A 25,466-nucleotide genomic window follows, 5' to 3' on the forward strand; every position below is an offset into this window, starting at 1 on the left:
AGGCATGGGGACAGGGATGGAGATGGGGACATGGGGAGGGTGACGGTGACACAGGGACAGGGGTGGAGATGGGGATGGGGACCTGGGGACATGGGGACTGGGATGGGGACAGGGGGACAGAGATGGGGACAGGGATGGGGATGGGGACGCGGGGATGGGGACGCGGGGACATGGGGACAGGGATGGTGACAGGGGGATAGGGGTGGGGACAGGGGTGGGGGGGGACATGGGGACAGGGGTGGGGACATGGGGATGGGGTGGGGACAGGGGTAGGGGTGGGGACATGGGGACAGGGGTGGGGATGGGGACGTGGGGACCTGGGGACAGGGGAGGGGACAGGGGTGGGGACAGGGGTGCAGGGACACGGAGGTGAGGGAAGGGGACAGGGAAGGGGAAGTGGGGTTGAGGATGGGGAGCACTGGGAGCACTGGTCTTGGGCTGCACTGGGAGTACTGGGAGCAGGAGTCCCAGACGGCATGAGGAGCACTGGGAGCACTGGTCTGGCAACAGGCTATACTGGGGGCAGGGGGAGTGCTGGGAACACTGGGAGCAGTGGGAGCGCTGGTCTGAGACCCAGGAGTACTGGGAGCACTGGGAGTACTGGTCACACTCTTCCCAGACCCGGAGCACTGGGAGCACTGGGAGCATTGGGAGCACTTTTCCCAGACCTGGGAGCACTGGTCTTAAGCTGCACTGGGAGTACTGGGAGCAGGAGTCCCAGACGGCATGAGGAGCACTGGGAGCACTGGGGGCACTGGTCCCGGACCCGACAGCACTGGGAGCACTGGGGGCACTGGTCCCAGACCCAGGAGTACTGGGAGCACTGGTCCTGGTCCTGGTCCTGGCCCCAGGAACAGTGGGAGCCCTGGGAGCACTGGTCCCAGTTCCAGGAGCACTGGGACCACTGGGAGTACTGGGAGCACAGGGAGCACTGGTCCCAGTCCCGGGAGCACTGGGAGTACTGGGAGCACTGGTCTCAGCCCCAGGAACACTGGGAGCACTGGTCCCAGTCCCGGGAGCACCTGGAGCACGGGGATCACTGGTCCCAGCACCAGTAACACTGGGAGCACTGGGGGCACTGGTCCCAGACCCGGGAGCACTGGAAGCACTGGTCCTGGTCCCGGTCCCCAGAGCACTGGGAGCACTGGGAGCACTGGTCCCAGCCCCAGGAACACTGGGAGTACTGGTCCCAGTCCTGGGAGCACTTGGAGTACTGGTCCAGCTCCAAGAGCACTGGGAGCACCTGCCGCCCTGGCCGCCCTGGCCCCGCCCACCCGCGCGCCCTGGCCCCGCCCCCCGGAGTCCTCCCGCGCATGCGCAGCGCGGCGGCGGGCGGCGGGGCGGGAGGCGGCGCTCTGGCCGCCGGCGGGCGGCGGGGCGGCGTTGGCGGCGGCGCCCCCCGTCGGCCCGGCGGGTCCCTGGCGGCCCGTCCCGCCCGAGGGCGCCGCCGCCGCCATCTTGTCACCCCAGCGGAGGGGAGGCCGCGCCCCTCCCCGCAGCCCCGGGCCGCCGCGCTCGGGCAGGTAGGGCCCGGCCCCCGCCCCGGGAGGGCCCCGCAGCCCCGGCCGGCGGGGGGGAGAGCGGGGAGCGGGGGGGGGGGGGGGGCGGGCGGGGGGTGCAGGTGAGTGGGGGAGGGGAGGGGCGGGGGGGGTGAGGGTGGGGGCGGGGGGGGGAGGGTGAGTGTGGGGGTGAGGGTGAGTGTGAGTGAGCATGGGGGTGAGTGTGGGGTGAGGGTGAGTGTGGGTGAGTGAGCGTGGGGTGAGTGTGGGTGTGAGTATGAGTGTGAGTGTGGGGGTGAGGGTGAGTGTGGGGGTCAGTATGAGTATGTGAGCGTGAGGGTGAGTGTGAGTGTGGGTGCGTGAGTGGGCATGAGAGTGAGTGTGGGGGTGGGGCTGAGTGTGAGCGTGGGGTGAGTGAGTGAGCGTGGGGTGAGGGTGAGTGTGAGGATGAGGGTGGGTATGAGTATGAGTATGTGAGTGTGAGTGTGGGGGTGAGGGTGAGTGTGAGTGTGTATGAGGGTGAGTATGGGGGTGAGGGTGAGTGTGAGCATGGGGATGAGTGTGAGTGTCAGTGTGAGGGTCAGTGAGTGGGCATGAGGGTGAGGGTGGGGGTGGGGCTGAGTGTGAGCGTGGCTGTGAGGGTGAGTGAGCGTGGGGTGAGTGAGCATGGGGGTGAGCGTGAGTGTAGGTGTGGGGGTGAGTGTGGGTGCGAGTATGGGGGTGAGGGTGAGTGTGAGCATGGGGATGAGTGAGTGTCGGTGTGAGGGTGAGTGAGTGGGCATGAGGGTGAGTGTGGGGGTGGGGCTGAGTGGGAGGGGGGGTGAGGGTGAACATGAGGGTGAGTGTGAGTGTGTGGGTGGGGGTGAGGGTGAGTGTGAGCATGGGGGTGAGTGAGTGTGGGGGTAAGTGAGAGTGCAGGTGAGTGAGCGTGGGAGTGGTGAGGGTGAGTGTGAGGGTGAACATGAGGGTGAGTGAGCGTGGGCGTGAGGGTGAGGGTGAGTGTGAGCATGGGGGTGAGTGTGAGCGTGGGGTGAGTGTGATGGGGTGGGGGTGAGTGCAGGTGGGGAGGATGTGAGGGGGTGTGAGCGGGGGGTGAGTGTGGGTGTGAGTGCAGGTGAGCGTGTGAGGATGAGTGTGGGGGGTGAGCACGGGCGGGGGTGAGTGTGAGTGAGAGTGGGCGTGCGAGGGTGAGTGTGGGGGGAATGAGTGGGTGAGGGTGAGTGTGGGTATGTAAGGGTGGGGGGGTGAGGGTGAGTGTGGGGGTGTGAGGGTGAGTGGGGCTGTGTGGGTACATGAGGGTGAGTGTGGGTGAGCATGGGGGTGTGAGGGTGAGTGTGGGTGGGGGTGAGGGTGAGTGAGGTTGTGTGAGGGTGAGTGTGGGGCTGTGAGTGTGAGTGTGAGGGTGAGTGGGGGTGTGCGGGTACATGAGGGTGAGTGTGGGTGGCTGTGAGTGTGAGGGTGAGTGAGGGTGTGGGAGGGTGAGTGGGTGTGTGAGTGTGAACATGAGTGGGGCTGTGTGGGTACATGAGGGTGAGTGTGAGTGGGTGTGAGCGTGAGGGTGAGTGTGGGGGTGTGAGGGTGAGTGAGAGTGTCTGAGGGTGAGTGTGGCTCTGTGCGTACATGAGTGTGAGTGTGGTGCTGTGAGTGTGGGTGTGAGTGTGGGTGTGAGTGTGGGTGGGTGAGTGTGAGTGTGAGTGGGGCTGTGTGGGTACATGAGGGTGAGCGTGGTGCTGTGAGTGTGAGCATGAGTGTGGGTGGGTGAGTGTGAGGGGCTGTGGGTACATGAGTCTGAGTGTGAGTGTGAGCGGGGCTGTGGGGTACATGAGTCTGAGTGTGAGTGTGAGTGTGGCTGTGGGTACATGAGTCTGAGTCTGAGTGTGAGTGGGGCTGTGGGGTACATGAGTCTGAGTGTGAGTGTGAGTGGGGCTGTGGGGTACATGAGTCTGAGTGTGAGTGTGGCTGTGGGTACATGAGTCTGAGTGTGAGTGTGAGCGGGGCTGTGGGGTACATGAGTGTGAGTGTGAGTGTGAGTGGGGCTGTGGGTACATGAGTCTGAGTGTGAGTGTGAGCGGGGCTGTGGGGTACATGAGTCTGAGTGTGAGTGGGGCTGTGGGTACATGAGTCTGAGTGTGAGTGTGAGTGTAGCTGTGGGTACATGAGTCTGAGTGTGAGTGTGAGCGGGGCTGTGGGGTACATGAGTCTGAGTGTGAGTGTGAGCGGGGCTGTGGGTACATGAGTCTGAGTGTGAGTGGGGCTGTGGGGTACATGAGTGTGAGTGTGAGTGTGAGCGGGGCTGTGGGGTACATGAGTGTGAGTGTGAGTGTGAGTGGGGCTGTGGGGTACATGAGTCTGAGTGTGAGTGTGAGTGGGGCTGTGGGGTACAGGAGTCTGAGTGTGAGTGTGAGTGGGGCTGTGCAGCCCGAGGCCGCGGCTCCCACCCCCGCTCCCCCCTCGCGCCGTGTCCCCCCCGGTCCCCTCCCCCTCCCCCCATCGCCCCGCGCCGCCGCGTGCGCCCGAGGGACGCCAGCGAGGCCCCGCCCCCACGCGGCGGGCGACGCCGCGGTTCCGGACACCGACCCCTCGCTGCGTCCCCTCGGCGCTGGCGCGGCCTCCGCCCGTCCGCCCGCCCGCGCCCGCTTGGAGACCGCGGCGACTCCGGGGCTCCGCAGCCACCGTGCTCGCCGGCGCGTCGCAGGTCGGGGCCACCACAGCTCCCAGTTCAAGAAAGATGAGGAGCTACTGGAGAGGGTCCAGTTCTGGGCTCCCCAGTTCAAGAAAGGTGAGGAGCTACTGGAGAGAGACCAGTTCTGGGCTCCCCAGTTCAAGAGAGATGAGGAGCTACTGGGGAGAGTCCAGTTCTGGGCTCCCCAGTTCAAGAAAGGTGAGGAGCTACTGGAGAAGGTCCAGTTCTGGGCTCCCCAGTTCCAGAAAGATGAGGAGCTACTGGGGAGAGGGTCCTTTCTTGAACTGGGGAGCCCAGAACTGGTCTCTCTCCGGTAGCTCCTCATCTTCCTTGAACTGGAGAGCCCAGAACTTGACCTTCTCCAGTAGCTCCTCACCTTTCTTGAACTGGGGAGCCCAGAACTGGACCTTCTCCAGTAGCTCCTCGCCTTTCTGGAACTGGGGAGCCCAGAACTGGGCTCTCTCCAGTAGCTCCTCATCTTCCTTGAACTGGGGAGCCCAGAACTGGACCTTCTCCAGTAGCTCCTCACCTTTCTTGAACTGGGGAGCCCAGAACTGGTCTCTCTCCAGTAGCTCCTCATCTTCCTTGAACTGGAGAGCCCAGAACTTGACCTTCTCCAGTAGCTCCTCACCTTTCTTGAACTGGGGAGCCCAGAACTGGACCTTCTCCAGTAGCTCCTCGCCTTTCTGGAACTGGGGGGCCCAGAACTGGGCTCTCTCCAGTAGCTCCTCATCTTCCTTGAACTGGAGAGTCCAGAACTGGACCTTCTCCAGTAGCTCCTCACCTTTCTTGAACTGGGGAGCCCAGAACTGGACTCTCTCCAGTAGCTCCTTATCTTCCTTGAACTGGAGAGCCCAGAACTGGACCTTCTCCAGTAGGTCCTTCCTCTTTCTTGAACTGGGGAGCCCAGAACTGGTCTCTCTCCAGTAGCTCCTCATCCTTCTTCAACTGGGGAGCCCAGAACTGGTCTCTCCCCAGTAGCTCCTCATCTTTCTTGACCTGGGAGGAGCCCAGAAATGGTCTCTCCCCAGTAGCTCCTCCCCCCGCTGCCGTGGGACGGCGAGAGCAGCTCCCGACCCCACCGCCGGACATCTGCCAGCTCGGCACCGCGTCTCGCCGAAAACATCTCCAGCGCGGCTGCGTGTCCTCTTGCCCCGGGTGCTGCCCGGAGGAGCGGAGGTGCGGGGAGGTGGCCTTCTGCTCCGCGGCACGGCACCGAGGGTGCCAGCTCACCAGGGCTGGTGGGCTCACGTGCCATCTTATGGGGTCTGGTGGGCTCGTATGCCATCTCACAGGGGTTGGTGGGCTCACATGTTGTCTCACCAGGGCTGGTGGTCTCCTGTGCCGTCTCGTGGGGTCTGGTGGGCTCACGTGCCATCTCACCAAGGCTGGTGAGCTCCTGTGCCGTCTCGTGGGGTCTGGTGGGCTCATATGTGGTCTCACCAGGGCTGGTGGGCTCACGTGTGGTCTCACCAGAGCTGGTCAACTCACATGTGGTCTCATGGAGGCCAGTGGGCTCACGTGTGGTCTTACTGGGACCAGTGGGCTCAGATGCTGTCTCTTGGTGGCTGGTGGGCTCACATGCGGTCTCACTGGGGCGGTTGGGCTCCTGTGCCGTCTCATGGGGTCTGGTGGGCTCCCATGCCATCTCACCAAGGCCGGTGGGCTCACATAAGGTCTCACTAGGGCTGGTGGGCTTCCATGCCGTCTCACCAGGGCTGGTGGGCTCACGTGTGGTCTCACCGGGGTGACTGGGCTCCCGTGCTGTCTCATGGGGTCTGGTGGGCTCACGTGTGGTCTCACCGGGGCCGGGGGTCTCACGTTCCATCTCATGGGGTCTGGTGGGCTCATATGTGGTCTCACCAGAGCTGGTCAGCTCATATGTGGTCACACCAGGGCCAGTGGGCTCCCATGCCGTCTCACTGGGGCAGTTGGGCTCACGTGCCATCTCATGGGGTCTGATGGGCTCACATGTGGTCTCACCAAGGCCGGTGGGCTCACATAAGGTCTCACTAGGGCTGGTGGGCTTCCATGCCGCCTCACCAGGGCCGGTGGGCTCACGTGTGGTCTCACTGGGATGGTTGGGCTCACGTGCCGTCTCATGGGGTCTGGTGGGCTCCCGTGCCGTCTCACTGAGGCCGGTGGGCTCCGATGCCATCTCATGGGGTCTGGTGCGCTCGTATGTGGTCTCACCAGAGCTGGTTGGCTCACATGTGGTCACACCAGGGCCGGTGGGCTCACGTGTGGTCTTCCTGGGACCAGTGGGCTCAGATGCTATGTCTTGGTGGCTGGTGGGCTCACGTGCCATCTCACGGGGGCCGGTGGGCTTGTATGCGGTCTCACCAGAGCTGGTGGGCTCACGTCCCGTCTCACTGGCCTGGTGGGGTCACATGTGGTCTTACTGGGACCCATGGGCTCATGGGCCATCTTACCACGGCCAGTGGGCTCATATGCTGGCTCACCAAGACTGGTGGGCTCACGTGCCATCTCATGAGGTCTGGTGGGCTCATACGCGGTCTTACCGAGGCTGGTGGGCTCATGTGCCGTGTCACCAGGGCTGATGGGCTCGAGTGCTGTCTTGCCAGGCTGGTGGGCTCATGTGTGGTCTCACCAGGCTGGTGGGCTCCTGTGCTGTCTCGTGGGGTCTGGTGGGCTCACGTGTGGTCTCACCAAGGCCGGTGGGCTCACATGCGGTCTTACTGGGACCAGTGGGCTCAGATGCTGTCTCTTGGTGGCCGGTGGACTCACGTGTGGTCTCACCAGGGTGGTTGGGCTCACGTGCTGTCTCATGGGGTCTGGTGGACTCCCATGCCATCTCACGGAGGCCAGAGGGCTCCCATGCCATCTCACCAGGGCTGGTGGGCTCCCGTGACATCTCACTGGCCTGGTGGGCTCCCATGTGGTCTTACTGGGACCAGTGGGCTCATGGGCCATCTTACCATGGCCAGTGGGCTCACATGTGGTCTCACCAGGGCAGGTGGGCTCATGTGCTGTCTCGTGGGGTCTGGTGGGCTCTCATGTGGTCTCGCCGGGGCTGGGGGGCTCATGTGCCGTCTCACCGTGCTGGTGGCCTCACGTGTGGCCTTACTGGGACCAGTGGGCTCGTGTGCGTTCTCACAGGGGCCGGTGGGCTCCCGTTTGGTCTCTTGGTGGCCGGTGGGCTCACGTGCCGTCTCACCGGGGCCGGTGGGCTCCTGGTGTAGCGTGTCGGGGTGGGCAGTGCTCCCTGCCCCATCCCGGCGTCCTCCCCCGGCTCCGTGGGGTTTGGCCCCCGTCTTGGCACCTCCATTTTGGGGATTTTAGGGAAGCGGGCGCGGGTCGAAGCTGGCTCCGGAGACCACCGAGACCGCAGGGCCGGTCCGGAACCTTCCGGTGGTCTCCGGGGCGGGCGGGGCGATTCGGGGGGCACTGGGAAAGCCCCAAGTTTTGGGTTCACGGACGCCGGAGCCCGCTTCGCGGCGACTCGGTCGAGCTGCGGTGCCGAGCCGTGCCCGAGAACCCATCCGAAGCCGCACCCCGCCGCGTGGTCCACCGTCTCCTCGTTCCCGTCCCGTGGTCTCACCCCAGTTCCTGTGTGTTTGTGTTTTTAGGGTGACGGAGGCGCCGCGCCTCTGGCCGTGGAAGCATGTCGGGGCCGGTGCCGAGTCGCGCCAGGGTCTATGCGGACGTGAACACCCAGAGACCCCGCGAGTACTGGGACTACGAGTCGCACGTCGTGGAATGGGGGTACGCCTGGGAGAGAGGAGGGGGAACCCTACGCCGGGCCCCTCCCCCCGCCCGCGGCTCCTCGCCGCCGCGGAAGCGTTGCGAAGGCTTTGAGCAGAGAAGTAAGCGCTTCGTTAAAGAAGCGGGCGGAGGGCGCGGGGGCGGGGTTTTTTGGTGCCGGGCGGGGAAGCGGCGGCGGCGGCGGGATGCTCGGGGAAGCGGCCCCCGATCCAAGATGGCTTCCAAACGAGGGAGGCGAACGTCTCCCGACGTCTGGTTTTTTAATTCGGATTTCCGCCGAGAACCGGCCCGGAGAGGCGAGCGGGCGCGGTTGCTCGACACGGCGTCGGGTGTCGACGCGGCGCTCGGCGGCGAGGGACGCTCCCCCCCGGCTCCGCGCTCGAGCGACGCGGAGGAGAAGCCGCTCTGCGCTCCGCTGTCGCGCTAAAACGCGGAAAATCCGGCGTCGAGCCGCGACGGCCTCGCGGTTACGGATTCCCCTGGCGTCGAACCCCCCCCGAGCCCCCTGTCCGCTCCCCGGCGACGGCGGCTTCGCCCTCCTCATCCTCACCGCGCCGTTCCTGTCCGTTCCCGCTTTTCCCTCCTCATCCTCACCGCGCCGTGCCCGGCCGTTCCCGCTTTTCCCTCCTCATCCTCACCGCGCCGTTCCTGTCCGTTCCCCGCTTTTCCCTCCTCATCCTCACCGCGCCGTTCCTGTCCGTTCCCGCTTTTCCCTCCTCATCCTCACCGCGCCGTTCCTGTCCGTTCCCGCTTTTCCCTCCTCATCCTCACCACGCCGTGCCCGGCCGTTCCCGCTTTTCCCTCCTCATCCTCACCGCGCCGTTCCTGTCCGTTCCCGCTTTTCCCTCCTCATCCTCACCGCGCCGTGCCCGGCCGTTCCCCGCTTTTCCCTCCTCATCCTCACCGCGCCATGCCCGGCCGTTCCCCGCTTTTCCCTCCTCATCCTCACCGCGCCGTTCCTGTCCGTTCCCGCTTTTCCCTCCTCATCCTCACCGCGCCGTGCCCGGCCGTTCCCGCTTTTCCCTCCTCATCCTCACCGCGCCGTTCCCGGCGCGGCCGCCAGCTCTCCTCCTTTCCCTCCGGCTGCTGACGAGTCACCTGGCTAATTAGTAATTAGCGATCGGGTGTTCCAGCCCACGGCTCGTTTCCTTCCCTCGTCCTTCGCACCTCGGCGCGGCGGGATTTGCCGTCGGCGTCGGTCCCGTCCGGTTGGACCGCGGTGGGTTCAAACGCCGCGCGGGGAGGGGTCGGCGGGCGAGACTGGGGTCGTTTCCTTCCGATTCCTTCGTTAAAAATGTTCATTTTTCACTGATCCTCGGCCGCGGGAGTTTGACGCCGCGGGTTTCGCCGGCGGCGGCGCGGGGCGAGCCGCTCCTCGCCTCCCGCCGCCTCCTCTTCCTCGCCGGCGGGCTCCTCGCCTCCCGCTGCCTCCTCTTCCTCGCCGAGCCTGGAAAACGCCGAGTCAGCGCCGCGGCGTCGCTGGGTTCGCACCCGGTGGCGGCGGCCATGTCTCTCCGTCGCCGGCGGCGCGCGCGGGCGCGGGGTCCCCTCACCTCTGGTGTCTCCTCCCGGCAGCAACCAGGACGACTTCCAGCTGGTGAGGAAGCTGGGCCGCGGCAAGTACAGCGAGGTCTTCGAGGCCATCAACATCACCACCAACGAGAAGGTGGTGGTGAAGATCCTCAAGGTGGGCGCGGCGGCGGTGGCGGCGGAGACTCGCGCGGCGCCGCGGGCCCTCGGCCCTCTCCGTCCCTCGTGCCGTCCCTCGTTAGGCCCAAGGGGCGACATCGGGCTCGTTCTCTAATTGGCGCTAATGGCGGCCGCGCCGCGCGCCGTCACGGTCTGTGCCGCGCGTGAGAGTCAACCGGGGCTTGAAAACCCCTTTTTTTATCGGGATAAGTGTGTTTTTTATAGGGATAAATATATTTTTTATCGTGATAAATACATTTTTAATAGGGATAAATATATTTTTATAGGGATAAATATATTTTTTATCGTGATAAATATATTTTTATAGGGATAAATACATTTTTAAAGGGATAAGTATGTTTTTATGTGGATAAATGTATTTTTTATCGTGATAAATATATTTTTATAGGGATAAATATATTTTTTATCGTGATAAATATATTTTTACAGGGATAAATATATTTTTATACGGATAAATGTATTTTTTATCGGGCTAAATATATTTTTTATCGGAATACATATATTTTTTATAGGGATAAATATATTTTTTGTAGGGATAAATATGTTTTTTGTAGGGATAAATATATTTTTTATTGTGATAAATATATTTTTATAGGGATAAATATATTTTTTATCGCGATACATATATTTTTTATAGGGATAAATATATTTTTTGTAGGGATAAATATGTTTTTTGTAGGGATAAATATATTTTTTATTGTGATAAATATATTTTTATAGGGATAAATATATTTTTTATCGCGATACATATATTTTTTATAGGGATAAATATATTTTTTGTAGGGATAAATATGTTTTTTGTAGGGATAAATATATTTTTTTATAGGGATATATTTTTTTATACGGATACATATATTTTATATAGGGATACATTTATATAGGGATACATATATTTTTTATTGTGATACATATATTTTTATAGGGATAAATACGTTTTTTATCGGGATACATATTTTTTTATCAGGATAAATATATTTTAATAGTGATAAATATTTTTTTTTAGGGATACATATATTTTTTATAGGGATAAATATAGTTTTTATAGTGATAAATATATTGTTCATAGAGATAAATATATTTTTATAGGGATACATATATTTTTATCATGATAAATATATTTTTTATAGGGATACGTATATTTTTTATATAGATACATATATTTTTTATCGGGCTAAATATATTTCTTATTGAGATAAATATATTTTTTTCTATTTTTTATCTAAACTATTTTTTAGAGTGGTAAAACCGACGCCTTCCTCCACCGCCGCCGCGCTGCCGGCGCAGCCCGTCGTCGCCGCGGCCGCCGGTGACCTCTCGTTCTCCCCTGTCCCCAGCCCGTGAAGAAGAAGAAGATCAAGCGTGAGATCAAGATCCTGGAGAACCTGCGGGGGGGCCCCAACGTCATCGGCCTGGTGGACATCGTGAAGGACCCCGTGGTGAGGAGCGAGGGCGCGAGGGCGGCGGCGGCGCCGCGGTGGGGTTGGAAGGGACCTCTGGGGAGCCCAGAACTGGACTCTCTCCAGTAGCTCCTCGTCCTTCTTGAACTGGGGAGCCCAGAACTGGCCTCTCTCCAGTAGCTCCTCACCTTTCTTGAACTGGGGAGCCCAGAACTGGACCTTCTCCAGTAGCTCCTCATCTTTCTTGAACTGGGGAGCCCAGAACTGGACCCTCCCCAGTAGCTCCTCACCTTTCTTGAACTGGGGAGCCCAGAACTGGACTCTCCCCAGTAGCTCCTCACCTTTCTTGAACTGGGGAGCCCAGAACTGGACTCTCCCCGGTAGCTCCTCACCTTTCTTGAACTGGGGAGCCCAGAACTGGTCTCTCCCCAGTAGCTCCTCATCTTTCTGGAACTGGGGAGCCCAGAACTGGACTCTCTCCGAAACCGGGCGACGTTTCCTTCGCGGCGCCGCACCCCTCTCCCGCCGTTTAATCCCACGATCCCGGTGGAGACGGCGTCATCCCGCTGTCCCCGCCGGCGTCCGACCTGCGCCGGCGTCGGGGCTGGCCGCGGCGGGCTCTGGCACGGAGATCCGGCGTCGCGCTGCGACGAGGAGGAGGAGGAGGAGACCCTACCAAAATAAGCCAGAAAAACACCATTTTTTGGCCATATCTCCGTGGCTTGGGGGCTCGCTGCCGGCGGAGGTTTTAACGCCGCGGCCTCCACCGCCGCCGCGCCGGAACCGCCCGCGTCCCGCGCTCTCCTTCCTCGGCGAACGCTAAACCTCTCGCTTCCCTCCCCGACGCGGCAAGTCCCGGACGCCGGCGCTGGTCTTCGAGCACGTCAACAACACCGACTTCAAGGTGAGCGACCGATTTCGGCGCCGGGAGCGGCTCGCGGCGACCGCGGCGGGGTTTTTTTCGGCGGGGCGGGATGCCGAAGTTTTCCGCGTCGCCGTAACGCTCGCCTCCCGCCTTCCAGCAACTCTACCAGACGCTCTCCGATTTTGACATCCGCTTCTACATGTACGAGATCCTCAAGGTGAGCCCCTGGTGTCGCGGCGTTGCGGTGTCGCGGTATCACGCGGTCCGTTTCGGCGACCGCGCGGCGCTGGAGCGTCACCGCGCCGCTGGCGAGCGGCTCAGACCCCCACCGCGGTCGCCGCGTCCTTGAGGAGCGGAAGCCATCTCCGCTTCGCTCCGTGGCGTCGGGACGCGGGGCGATCGGCCGCGGCGTCGCGTCGGCCGGGCGCCGGCGCGGTCTTCGCCGCAGCGACGCCGGAGCGGGGCCGGACGCCCGGCTTCCGTCCGTCACCGCCATGGCGAAGCTTTCTGACGGCGCCCGGTTCTCCCCCACCCGCAGGCGCTGGACTTCTGCCACAGCATGGGCGTCATGCACCGCGACGTCAAGCCGCACAACGTCATGATCGACCACGAGCACCGGAAGGTACGGCCGCGCCGACCCCTCGCCGCGCCGACCCCGCGCCGCGCCGAACCCCGCCGACGCCGCTTCCGCAGCCAAACTCCCCCGGCTGCCTCTCGGTCGCGGTTCGAGCCGGACCCCAAGCGCGGGGAGGAGGAGGAGGGGTCCGACCCCGCGGCTGCGCGCCGGAAAACGCCGCTGACCGCAAAACCCCGCGCCGGCGTCGCGTAAATCCCCATTTTTGCCGCGCTCGCTGCCGCAACGCCGCGCGGAGGTTGGCCGAGACCGCGCCGGGCGCCGAGCCCGACCCCGCCGCGTCCGCGCCGCGTCTGAACCCCCTCCGGGCACTCCGCAGCCCGTCCCACTGCTCTCCCAGTAAAGAAATCCTCCCCCAGTCCCCAACCCAACCCCACCCCGGCGCGACACGCGGCCACGGCGGCCATGTTGGGCGGCGAGCGGCGGCAACGCCGCGGTGAAATTCTCTCCCCCCCACCCAAGCTGCGCCTGATCGATTGGGGCCTGGCCGAGTTCTACCACCCCGGCCAGGAGTACAACGTCCGCGTCGCCTCGCGCTACTTCAAGGGCCCGGAGCTGCTGGTCGATTACCAGGTACGGCGCGGCGGCGGCGGCGCGGCGGCGGCGGCACCGCGCTTCGCCGACGTCGCCGTTTTCCCTGCGGTTTTTTTATCCCCAGATGTACGACTACAGCTTGGACATGTGGAGCCTGGGCTGCATGCTGGCCAGCATGATCTTCCGGAAGGAGCCCTTCTTCCACGGCCACGACAACTACGACCAGGTGAGCGCCGCCGCCGCGCCGCGCCGCGGACGGTGGCTTCGCGGCCGGCGGCGTGCCCGCTAACCACGGCGTTACGTGGCATTGGTGGGCTCCGCGCCGCGGCAGCGCTCGCCGGGAGGGAATTGGAGCTCCGGCTCCGCGACGCCGATCCCGCCCCGGCGTGACGCCGCGACTCGGCATCGCGACGCCGGGAGCGCGGCCGCGGCGCGGTGGGACCCCGCGTCAGCGCCGCTTCGCCGCCCCGCCAGCTCGTGCGCATCGCCAAGGTGCTGGGCACCGAGGACCTCTACGACTACGTCGACAAGTACGGCATCGAGCTGGACCCCCGCTTCAACGACATCCTCGGCAGGTGGGCGCGGCGCCGCGGCGCGGGGGCGGCGCGATGGCGATCGTCCCCCCCAACCCCTCGCTCCCTCCCGGCACTGGATGCGTCACCACGCGTGTCCCGATGCCGGACGCGGCGTGACGCATGTCCTGGTGCTGGACGTGGCACGACGCGTGTCCCCGTGCCGGATGCGTCATGACACGCGTCCCGGCGCTGGATGTGGCACGACGCATGTCCCGGTACCGGACATGGCACGACACGTGTCCTGGCGCTGGACATGGCATGATGCATGTCCTGGCGCTGGACATGGCATGATGCATGTCCTGGCGCTGGACGTGGCACGACGCGTGTCCCAGTGCCAGACACAGCACGACGTGCGTCCCAGTGCCGGATGTGTCACGACGCGTGTCCCGGTGCTGGATGCGGCATGACACGCATCCCAGTGCTGGACACGGCACAACACACGTCCCGGTGCCACATGTGTCATGACACGCATCCCGGCGCCGATGTGGCATGACGCATGTCCCGGTGCCAGATGCGTCATGACGCATGTCCCAGTGGTGGACGTGGCACAACGCGCGTCCCAGTGCCGGATGTGGCATGACGCATGTCCTGGTGCTGGACACGGCACGACACGTGTCCTGGTGCCAGATGTGTCACGATGCGTGTCCCAGTGCCGGACGTGGCATGATGCGTGTCCTGGTGGCCGGACGCGGCACGACGTGTGTCCCAGTGCCGGATGCGTCACAATGCGCGTCTCGGTGCTGGACACGGCACAACACGTGTCCTGGTGCCGGATGCAACGTGACACGTGTCCCAGCGCCGGACGTGGCATGACGCGCATCCTGGTGCCAGATGCGGCACAACGCGTGTCCCGGTGCTGGACACAGCACGATGCGTGTCCTGGTGCCAGATGTGTCACGACACGTGTCCTGGCGCCGGATGTGGCATGACGCATGTTCTGGTGGCCGGACACATGTCCCAGCACCAGACACGGCATGATGCATGTCCTGGTGCTGGACGTGGCACGACGCGTGTCCCGGTGCCAGACGCGACATGACGTGTGTCCCAGTGCCGGATGTGTCACGACGTGCATCCCAGTGCCGGACACGGCACAACACACGTCCCGGTGCCAGATGCGTCACGACGCGCATCCTGGCGCCAATCATGACGCATGTCCCGGCACTGGGCGCAGCGTGATGTGTGTCCCAGTGCCGGATGCGACATGATGCGTGTCCTGGTGCTGCATGTGTCATGACGCATGTCCTGGTGCCAGATGCATCATGATGCGTGTCCCAGTGCTGGACGTGGCACGACACGTGTCCTAGTGCCAGATGCGTCACGACGCGTGTCCCAGAGCCGGATGTGTCACGACGCGTGTCCCGGTGCCGGACACAGCACAATGCATGTCCTGGTGCCGGATGTGTCACGATGCGTGTCCCGGTGGCCGGACGCGGCACAACACGCATCCTGGTGCCAGACACGGTGTGACATGTGTCCCGGTGCCAGATGTGGCACGACGCGTGTCCTGGCACTGGACACGGCACGACGCATGTCCCGGTGCCGGACGCGTCGCGATGCGTGTCCGGGTGTCCGCATGTGGCATGACGCGTGTCCTGGCACCGGATGCGTCACGATGCGCATCCAGATGCGTCACGACGCGCGTCCCGGCGCCGGACACGGGGCCTGACGCGGCTCCCCTCTTCCTCCTCCTCCTCTTCCTCGCGGCGGCGGCGGCGGCAGGCACTCGCGGAAGCGGTGGGAGCGCTTCGTGCACAGTGAGAACCAGCACCTGGTCAGCCCCGAGGCGCTCGACTTCCTCGACAAGCTCCTGCGCTACGACCACCAGGCGCGACTCACCGCGCGCGACGCCATGGAGCACCCCTACTTCCGTACGGCCCCTCCCCCACCCCCCCGCCCCCGGGACCCCCCCGCGCCGCCACCGCGCCCCGCGCCCACGCCGCTCCCCCTCTCCCCCCCGCAGACCCCATCGCGAAAGACCCGGCGAGGATCGGCGCCGCCGCGGCGCTCGCGCCCGCCAACGCGCCCGGAGGGTCCCCCGGTGTGTTGGCCGGTGAGTACTGGGAGCGCTGGGAGAACTGGGAACCCCCACCCCGAACGGCGCTGAGCCCGCTCGTGCTCTCCCCGCCGCAGGTGTCGCCGCGCCCACGCCGCAGCCCGGCGGCGTCGTCTCGCCCGGCGCGTTGGGATCGCCGCTGCCTGCTGCCGCGCAGCCGTGAGCTCGATGCCGCCGCCGCCATCACGGTCCCGACGGCGTGAGCTCGACGCCGATGCCGCCGTCACGGTCCCGACGCCATGAGCTCGACGCCGCCGACGCCACCATCACGCTCCCACCGCCACGTGGCCCTGAGCTCGACGCCGACACTGCCGTCACGCTCCTGCCACCGCGCCACCGTGAGCTCGACGCCGACGCCATCACGCTCCCAACGCCGCGAGCTTGACGCCGCCGACGCCGCCATCACGCTCCCACCACCGCGTGGCCCTGAGCTTGATGCCGACGCCATCACGCTCCCGACACCGTGAGCTTGACGCCGCCGACGCCGCCATCATGCTCCTGTCACCGTGACCTTGACAACGACGCCGACGCCATCGTGCTCCCAACGCCGCGAGCTCGACGCCGCCGTCACGCTCCCACCGCCGCGTGGCCCTGAGCTTGACGCTGACGCCACCATCACGGTCCTGCCGCCGCGCAGCCGTGAGCTCGACGCCGCCGACGCCATCACGCTCCCGCCACCATGACCTCGACAACGACGCTGACGCCATCGTGCTCCCGACGCCGCGAGCTCGACGCCTCCGACACCGCCGTCACGCTCACGCCACCGCGTTGCCGTGAGCTCGACGCCGACGCCGCCATCACGCTCCCGCCACCATGACCTCGACAACGACGCTGACGCCATCGTGCTCCCGACGCCGCGAGCTCGACGCCGATGCCGCTGTCACGCTCCCGATGCCGCGTGGCCCTGAGCTTGATGCCGACGCCATCACGCTCCCACCGCTGTAAGCTTGACGCCGCCGACGCCATCATCATGCTCCTGTCACCGTGACCTTGACAACGACACTGACGCCATCGTGCTCCCAACGCCGCGAGCTCGACGCCGCCGACGCCGCCATCACGCTCCCACCGCCGCGTGGCCCTGAGCTTGACGCCGACGCCGACACCATCACGCTCCCAACGCCGCGAGCTCGACGCCGCCATCACGCTCCCACCGCCGCGTGGCCCTGAGCTCGACGCCGACGCTGCCGTCACGCTCCTGCCACTGCGCCACCGTGAGCTCGACGCCGACGCCATCACGCTCCCACCGCCGTGAGCTTGACACCGCCGGCGCCGCCATCACGCTCCCACCACCGTGACCTCGACAACGACGCCGACGCCATCGTGCTCCCAACGCCGCGAGCTCGACGCCGCCGACACCGCCGTCACGCTCACGCCACCGCATTGCCGTGAGCTCGACGCCACCGACGCCGTCACGCTCCTGCTGCCATGACCTCCACGACGTCAATGCCACCATCACGCTGCCGCTGCCGTGACCTCAACGCCGCCGACGCCGCCGTCACGCTCCCGCCGCCGCGCTGCCGTGAGCTCGATGCCGACGCTGTCACGCTCCCGACGCCATGAGCTCAACGCTGCCGACGCCATCACGCTCCCACCACCGTGAGCTCGGCGCCGACGCCATCGCCCTCCCGCCAACGCCCAGGCCGGAAACCGCGGCGCCGCGCCGAAATTTTTATTTCTGTCGAGTACGGAAGAGAAAAAAAAGGAGGAAAAAAAAAAACAAACTGCAGGATCTTATTTTTATTTTGGGTTTTTTTGTATTCTTTTCGGTTGTTTCCCCCCGGCGCCGGGGGCTGCGCGGGGTCCGGGTCGCGGCGGCGGCGGCGGCGGCAGCGGCGGCGTAGAAAAATGTAAAGAAAACCAAAAAAAAAAACCAACCCCCACCCCCCCAAAAAATGAAGAATAAAATTTATTTTCTATGGCCCTGATGGGGCGGCGGTGGCTTCTTGGTGGGGGGGGGGGGGCCAGTCTGGGGAGCGGCTGTACTGGGAGGGACTGGGAGATACTGGTGGGTGACAAACGGGAGTGGTGGTACTGGGAGTGACTGGGGGATACTGGTGGGTGACGAAGGGGACCAGTCTGGGGAGCAGCTGTACTGGGAGGGACTGGGGGATACTGGTGGGTGACAGACGGGACCAGTCTGGGGAGCAGCTGTACTGGGAGGGACTGGGGGATACTGGTGGGTGACGAATGGAACCAGTCTGGGGAGCAGCTGTGCTGGGAGGGACTGGGGGATACTGGTGGGTGATGGACGGGACCAGTCTGGGGAGCAGCCGTGCTGGGAGGGACTGGGGGGATACTGGTGGGTGATGAACGAGACCAGTCTGGGGTTCCATGATGATTGGGGGGGGGGGGGGGGGGGGGGGCACTGCTCCGTGTCCCCCCCACCCCGAGGGTGAGCAGGGAGAGCTGGAAGCCGGGGGGAGGGGACACATTTCTCCCTCCAGCTTGCCCAGTCCATCCCAGTTGAGTCCCCATCCCAAACCAGTTTCTCCAGACCCCCGAGGTGGGGGGGCTGAAGCAACAGGGCTGGGACTGGGGTTGCTCCACTGGACCCCCCCAGACACACACACCCCCCCCCCCCCCCCAGGCCACGCTGAGCCCCCTCCAGAGCCCCCCAGCCCAGGCTGAGCCCCCCCCTCCAAACCCCCAGACCAGGCTGAGCCCCCACAAGCCAGGCTGAGCCCCTCCCACAGCCCCCCAGCCCAGGCCGAGCCCCCCCCCCAAGACCCCCCAGGCCAGGCTTTGCCCCCCCAGAGCCCCCCCCCACACCAGGCAGAGCCCCCCTCAGCCCCCCAGACCAGGCTGAGATCCCCCCCCAGGTGCAGCTGAGCCCCCCCCACGAGCCCCCCCAGCCCAGGCTGAGCCCCCCCCCCCCCCCGACCCCCCCAGGCCCAGCTGATTTTCCCCCCCAGAGGCCCCCAGCCCAGAATGAGACCCCCCCAGGTGTGGCTGAGCCCCTCCCAGAGCCCCCCCAGCCCAGAATGAGCCCCCCCCCACCCCGAGCTGCCCCAGACCAGGCTGAGACCCCCCCCCCCCAGGCCAAGCTGAACCCCCCCAAGCCTGGCTGAGCCCCCCCAGGCCAGGCTGAGCCGCCCCCCCCCCCGCCCCAAGTCCCCCCAGCCCAGGCTGAGCCCCCCCGCCCAGAGCCCCCCCACACCAGGCAGAGCCCCCCTCAGCCCCCCAGACCAGGCTGAGACCCCCCCCCAGGCCAAGCTGAGCGCCCCCCAGGCCAGGCTGATCTCTCCCCCCCCCCCCCCGAGCCCCCCAGGCCAGGCTGAGCCCCCCCGCCCAGAGCCCCCCCCAGCCCAGACTGAGCCCCCCCTCTCCAAGTCCCCTCAGCCCAGGCTGAGCCCCCCCCACCAGGCAGAGCCCCCCCCTCAGCCCCCCCAGACCAGGCTGAGACCCCCCCCAGGCCAAGCTGAGCTCCCCCCAGGCCAGGCTGAACCCCCCCCCACCGAGCCTCCCAGGCCAGGCTGAACCCCCGAGCCCCCCCGAGCCCCCCAGGCCAGGCTGACCCCCCCCCCCCCCCAGCCCCCCCCCCAGCGAAGGCAAAAACGGGGCAGGACCCAGACTTGGAAAACAAACCCGAGACCCTTTAATCACGGGGGGGGGGGGCACACACGGGAACGATCCGGGGGGGGGGGGGGGTTTAAAAAGCGGCGGAGCGAGAGCAGAGCCCTTAAAGTGCCTTCATGGGGGGGGGGGGATGGGGGACTGCCCCCCCCCCCCGCGCCCCCCACCCCCCCCTGCGGCCCCCCTCCCCCCCCCCAAGGGGGTTAGTGCATTGAGCCGAGGCCGGAGAGCCGAGGCCGGCGGCGGCTTCGGCCAAGGGGGGTCCAGGGGGGGAGGTGATGGGGTGGGGGGGTCTGGGGGTGAGGACCCCCCCCCCGACCCCCCCCCAGGCTCACTGGGCGCCTTCATAGTTGAGGACGTAGTAGTCGTGGACGTACATGAGGACGGCGACGGGCTGGCCAATGATGAGCGAGAGCCAGACGGCCGCGTTGCCGTAGTTCCCCGCGCAGGAACCTGGAGACCAACCAGGCCAGCGGGATCTGGGGGGGCACGCGGCGAAGGCCCGGTTGGCCCCAGTTGGCCCCACGCCATCCCAGTGGACCCCAGAGTGGTGGGACTCCCTCGCTTGGGTGCTCCAGTTGACCTCATCCCATCCCAGTTGAACCCAGAGTGGTGGGAACCTCTTGGTTGGGCAGTCCCAGTTGACCTCATCCCATTCCAGTTGACCATATCCCACCCCAGTTGACCCCAGAGTGTTGGGAACCCCTCAATTGGGTTCTCCGAGTTGACCTCATCCCACCCCAGTTGACCCCGTCCCATCCCAGTTGACCACACAGTGGTGGGAACCCCTCAGTTGGGTGCTCCCATTTGATGTCACCCCATCCCAGTTGACCTCATCCCATCCCAGCTGAACCCACAGTGGTGGGACCCTCTTGCTTGGGTTCTCCCAGTTGACCTCTTCCCATCCCAGTTGAGCCCATAGGGGTTGAATCCCCTCATTTGGGGGGTCCCAGTTGACCCCGTCCCATCCCAGTTGACCATGTCCAATCCCAGTTGAACCCAGAGTGGTGGGAAACCCTCATTTGGGCACTCCTAGTTGATCTCATCCCATCCCAGTTGACCTCGTCCCATCCCAGTTGACCTCACCCCATCCCAGTTGACCCCAAAGTGGTGGGATCCCCTCAGTTGGGTGCTCTCAGTTGACCTCACCCATCGCAGTCGACCCCATCCCATCCCAGTTGACGCCACAGTGCTGGGACCCTCTTGGTTGGGTTCTCCCAGTTGACCTCTTCCCATCCCAGTTGAGCCCAGAGTGGTAGAACGCCCTTGCTTGGGGGTCCCAGTTGACCTCATCCCATCCCAGTTGACCGCATCCGATCCCAGTTGACTCCATCCCATCCCAGTTGACCCCAGAGTGGTGGGAAACCCTCAGTTGGGTACTCCCAGTTGACCACACCCCATCCCAGTTGACCCTGTCCCATCCCAGTTGAGCCCACAGTGGTGGAACCCCCTCGCTTGGGGGGTCCCAGTTGACCTCACCCCATCCCAATTGACCATATCCTATCCCAGTTGAGTACAGAGTGGTGGGACCCCCTCGTTTGGGCACTCCCAGTTGACCTCATCCCATCCCAGTTGAACCCACATTAGTGGGACCCTCTTGGTTGGGCAGTCCCAGCTGACCTCATCCCATCCCAGCTGACCCCGTCCCATCCCAGTTGAACCCAGAGTGGTGGGAACCCCTCAGTTGGATGGTCCCAGTTGACCTCAACCAATCCCAGTTGACTTCACCCCATCCCAGTAGACCCCAACCCATCCAGTAGACCCCATCCCATCCCAGTTGACCCTCTCCCATCCCAGTTGACCCTCTCCCATCCCAGCTGACCCTGGCCCATCCCAGTTGAACCCAGAGTGGTGGGAACCCCTCAGTTGGGTGGTCCAGTTGACCTCAACCAATCCCATTTGACTTCACCCATCCCAGTAGACCCCAACCCATCTCCCATCCCAGTAGACCCCATCCCATCCAGTAGACCCCAACCCATCCCAGTTGACCCTCTCCCATCCCAGTTGATCCCATCCCATCCCAGTTGACCCCATCCCATCCCAGTAGAGCCCATCCCATCCCAGTTGAACCAGTCTCATCCCAGTTGACCCTCTCCCATCCCAGCTGACCCCGTCCCATCCCAGTTGAACCCAGAGTGGTGAGAACCCCTCAGTTGGGTGGTCCCAGTTGACCTCAACCCATCCCAGTTGACTTCACCCCATCCCAGTAGACCCCATCCCATCCCAATAGCCCCATCCCATCCCAGTAGGCCCCATTCCATCCCAGTTGACCCTCTCCCATCCCAGCTGACCCTCTCCCATCCCAGCTGACCCCATCCCATCCCAGTTGACCCCACCCCATCCCAGCTGACCCCGTCCCATCCCAGTTGAACCCAGAGTGGTGGGAACCCCTCAGTTGGGTGGTCCCAGTTGACCTCAACCCATCCCAGTTGACTTCACCCCATCCCAGTAGACCCCATCCCATCCCAGTAGACCCCAACCCATCCCAGTTGACCCCATCTCATCCCAGTTGACCCTCTCCCATCCCAGTTGATCCCATCCCATCCCAGTAGACCCCATCCCATCCCAGTAGACCCCAACCCATCCCAGTTGACCCTCTTCCATCCCAGTTGATCCCATCCCATCCCAGTTGACCCCATCCCATCCCAGTAGAGCCCATCCCATCCCAGTTGAACCCGTCTCATCCCAGTTGACCCTCTCCCATCCCAGTTGACCCCATCCCATCCCAGTAGACCCTCTCCCATCCCAGTTGACCCTCTCCCATCCCAGCTGACCCCATCCCATCCCAGTTGACCCCATCCCATCCCAGTAGACCCCACCCCATCCCAGTTGACCCCGTCTCATCCCATTTGACCTTCTCCCATCCCAGTTGACCCTCTCCCATCCAGTTGACCCCACCCCATCCCAGTTGACCCCAGTGCGGCGGGACCCCCTTGCCTGGGCCCTCCCAGTAGATGCCATCCCGTCCCAGTTGACCCTCTCCCATCCCAGTTGACCCTCTCCCATCCCAGTTGACCCTGCCCCATCCCAGTTGACCCTCTCCCATCCAGTTGACCCCATCCCATCCCAGTTGACGCCATCCCATCCCAGTAGAGCCCATCCCATCCCAGTTGACCCTCTCCCATCCCAGTTGACCCTCTCCCATCCCAGTTGACCCTGCCCCATCCCAGTTGACCCTCTCCCATCCCAGTTGACCCCGTCTCATCCCAGTTGACCCCATCTCATCCCAGTTGACCCATCCCATCCCAGTTGAGCCCGCCCCATCCCAGTTGACCCCGTCTCATCCAGTTGACCCCGCCCCATCCCAGCTGACCCCGTCTCATCCCAGTTGACTCTCTCCCATCCCAGTTGACCCCAGGACGGTGGGACCCCCTCTCCTGGGCCCTCCCAGTAGACCCCAGTCCCCCCCCAACTCACCTGTGCCGCCATCCCCATGAACGCCCAGAGTCGGAACATCTTCAGGGGGACGCTCACCAAGTACTGGGGGGGGGGGACACAACACAGCGTCACCCCCATGGCAACGGGGGGGGTCACGGGGGGGTCACAGGGTCACGGGGGGTCACGGGGGGTCACGGGGGGTCCCCACCATCCCCCCCCCACCCCGCTGACCTCATGGAAGAACGCCGACGCCAAGAAGACGGCCGCCTGCGCCGCCCACTTGCTGGCCCCCCGCTTCAGCATCGGCTTGTAGAAGTGCCTGGGAAGGAGCCCCCCCCCATTAATAAGCGCAGACCCCCCCCAAGATGGGGGGGGCACACGTAGCCCCCCCAAAACGGGCCTCCCCCCCCCCCCAAACCCCACCTCAGGCACCACTTGTGCACGGGGACGTTCCAGTTCTGCCAAAAATACGTCACCGACTCCGAGTTCCTGGGGGGGGGGACACGGAAAAACCGGCGGCGAGCCGTGTCCCGCGGTGGGGGGGGGCAACTATGGACCCCCCCCCATCTCAGAGACCCCCCCCCCATCTCAGAGACCCCCCCCTCGCTCACCACCAGTCCCGGTAGAACTCCCGGTCGCCGAAACGCAAGACCTCGGCCACCACGTTGAGGCAGGAGTGGAAGAACCAGTAGAAGAAGATGAGCCAGATCAGGTGGTTGGGGACCTGGGGGGGGGGTCGTGGGGGGGTCTTGAGGGGGGGGGCAGGGTTAGAAGACCCCCCCCCACCCCCCAAAATCACGAGCCGGGGGGGGTGACTTACGGCCAGCTTCAGGAGCCGCTCGATGATCCGGGAGTAATCCATGTCCTGAAGGTGACGATGGCTCTGTCACCCCCCCCGGGGCAAATGGGGGGGGGTTTGGGGAGGGGGGGGGTCTGTGCTGCCCCCCCTCGGGTGCAGCAGCCTCTCCCCCCCCCCCAAAGCCCCCCCCCCAAGTCCTTTAATTCACCCCCCCTCGGCGCTCACCCGGAACGGCTTCATGGAGTTCTGGATCGTGGGCACCATCCACTGCGGGGGAGGACGGGGGTCAGGACCCCCCCCCGCGATGGGAGGGACCCCCCCCCCAAAATGGGGGGGGGCAGTGGGGACCCCCCGACCCCCCCTCACCCCCCTGACCCCCCCCGACCCCCCCCCAGCCCCCCAATACCTGTTGGATCAGGCCCACCAGCAGCTGGATAAAAAAAAGCTGGGGGGGGAGGGGGCAGAGATGGAGATTGGGGGGGGGGGGGCACGTGCAGCCCCCAGCCCCCCCCCGAATCAGGGACCCCCCCCCCACCCTCCAGGTTTGAGGACCCCCCTATCGCCTCGGGGATCCCCTCCCCCCTATTTCAGGGACATCCACCCTGTCATCCCAGGGACCCCCCCATGCCCCCCCCCCCCTTAGGGACCCTCCCCATGCCCCCCCCCCCCACCTCAGGGACCCCCCATGACCCCCCCCCCACGACCCCCTCATGACCTCAGGGACCCCCCCCACCTCAGGACCACCCCCCCCGTCATCCCCCCACCTTAGGGACCCCCCCCATCATCCCCCCCTCCCATCTCAGGGACCCCACGACCCCCCCACCTCAGAGACACCCCCCCCCACTGATTCCCACCAGCCCTGAGCCCCCAAACCCCCCCCAAGACCCCCCCAATCCCCCCCAAACCCCCTCAGCGCCCCCCCCAGCCCCCCCCGACCCCCCCGGACCCTCTAAGACCCCCCCAGACCCCCCCCACCCCAGAGAGCCCCCCCACTGCCCCCCCTGCAGAAGAAAACCGCTGACTCCCACCAGCCCTGAGCCCTCAACCCCTCCCCAAGACCCCCCCAAACCCCCCAGACCCCCCCAAGACCCCCTCAGCCCCCCCCCGGCCCCCCCAAGACCCCCTCAGCCCCCCCCCCGGCCCCCCCAAGACCCCCCCGGACCCCCCCCACCATCTCGAAGAGCCTCCGGAGCAGGAAGCGCTTGCGGATGCGGGGGGAGCGGGGGAAGCTCAGCTCGTAGCAGAGGGTGGGGGCCAGCAGAAAATAGTACAGATCTGCCAAAAACAAAATGGGGGGGTCCGAGGGGCTGCGACCCCCCCCCCTCAGGGCCAAGGACCCCCCCCCGGGGCCAGGGACCCCCCCCAAAGCCGGGGGGGGGTACTTACTCCCATAGGTGAGGTTGGCGGGGTAGGTGACCCCGTTCCGGCTCACGTCCCCGTTGGCTTTCGCTGGGGAGAGGAGGGGGAGGCAGCTGTGAGTCCCCCCCCCAGGTTAAAAGACCCCCCCAGGGTGCCCCCCCCCAGTTCTATACCTGCGGGGGGGGTCTGGGGGGCCGCTTTGAGCCCCCTCCCCTCCCGGCACCACTTGTTGACGTCCCTGAAGGAGAAGAGCTTGAGGAAGAGGATGGTGTAGATGGCCAGGGCGAAGACGGAGCCCACTGCGGGGGGGGGGGGGGAGAAATAAGGGGGGGGGTCGCGGCTCCTGAAAGCCCCCCCCTCAAAAAAAGAAGCCCCCCCCTCACCTGGGGTGATGGAGGTGACGCTGAGGACGGTGGCGGCGGGGAAGCAGAGCACGGCCGAGAGGTTGAGGGCGTGGAGGGCGGCCCCCGCCCCCTCCGAAAGGGAGCCCTGTTTGGGGGGGGGGGGGGTTAATGGGGTGGGGGGGGGCTTCATGGGGTGCGGGGGGGTTATATGGGGTGGGGTGGGGGTTCATGGGGTGCGGGGGGGGCGTTATATGGGGTGCAGGGGGGTTATATGGGGTATGGGGGGATTAACAGGGTCTGGGGGGGGCTCAATGGGGTGGGGTGGGGGATTAATGGA

General features: G+C 64.7%; 2 protein-coding genes across 3 annotated transcripts; one reads left to right on the forward strand and one right to left on the reverse strand.

Annotated features, from left to right (window-relative positions):
- Positions 1 to 1,405: 1,405 nt before the first annotated feature.
- On the forward strand, positions 1,406 to 15,839 carry LOC142360799 (casein kinase II subunit alpha-like). 2 transcript variants are annotated; one of them, XM_075415412.1, is made up of 13 exons: positions 1,435 to 1,523; positions 7,773 to 7,908; positions 9,484 to 9,595; positions 10,953 to 11,054; positions 11,869 to 11,919; positions 12,038 to 12,097; positions 12,419 to 12,502; positions 12,977 to 13,087; positions 13,173 to 13,274; positions 13,523 to 13,623; positions 15,343 to 15,491; positions 15,584 to 15,673; positions 15,754 to 15,839. In XM_075415412.1, exons 2-13 carry the CDS (start codon positions 7,808 to 7,810, stop codon positions 15,837 to 15,839), a joined length of 1,149 nt encoding a protein of 382 aa, XP_075271527.1. In that variant the 5' UTR covers positions 1,435 to 1,523; positions 7,773 to 7,807. The 2 variants fall into 2 exon arrangements, with proteins under 2 accessions (XP_075271529.1, XP_075271527.1); XM_075415414.1 differs by lacking the exon at positions 7,773 to 7,908 and having other exon boundaries at positions 1,406 to 1,523.
- A 3,690-nt stretch (positions 15,840 to 19,529) lies between these two features.
- On the reverse strand, positions 19,530 to 25,319 carry DGAT1 (diacylglycerol O-acyltransferase 1). Its single transcript, XM_075415337.1, is given in 13 exon segments — positions 19,530 to 19,691; positions 19,693 to 19,728; positions 22,667 to 22,729; positions 22,859 to 22,946; positions 23,051 to 23,116; positions 23,239 to 23,351; positions 23,448 to 23,492; positions 23,652 to 23,693; positions 23,833 to 23,871; positions 24,598 to 24,701; positions 24,813 to 24,875; positions 24,959 to 25,084; positions 25,169 to 25,319. Coding segments are annotated over 13 exon segments (1,047 nt in total). The 3' UTR covers positions 19,530 to 19,580.
- Positions 25,320 to 25,466: the final 147 nt, after the last annotated feature.

This window comes from Opisthocomus hoazin, chromosome 3 (genome assembly GCF_030867145.1).
Source record: "Opisthocomus hoazin isolate bOpiHoa1 chromosome 3, bOpiHoa1.hap1, whole genome shotgun sequence".
NCBI lineage: Eukaryota > Metazoa > Chordata > Aves > Opisthocomiformes > Opisthocomidae > Opisthocomus > Opisthocomus hoazin.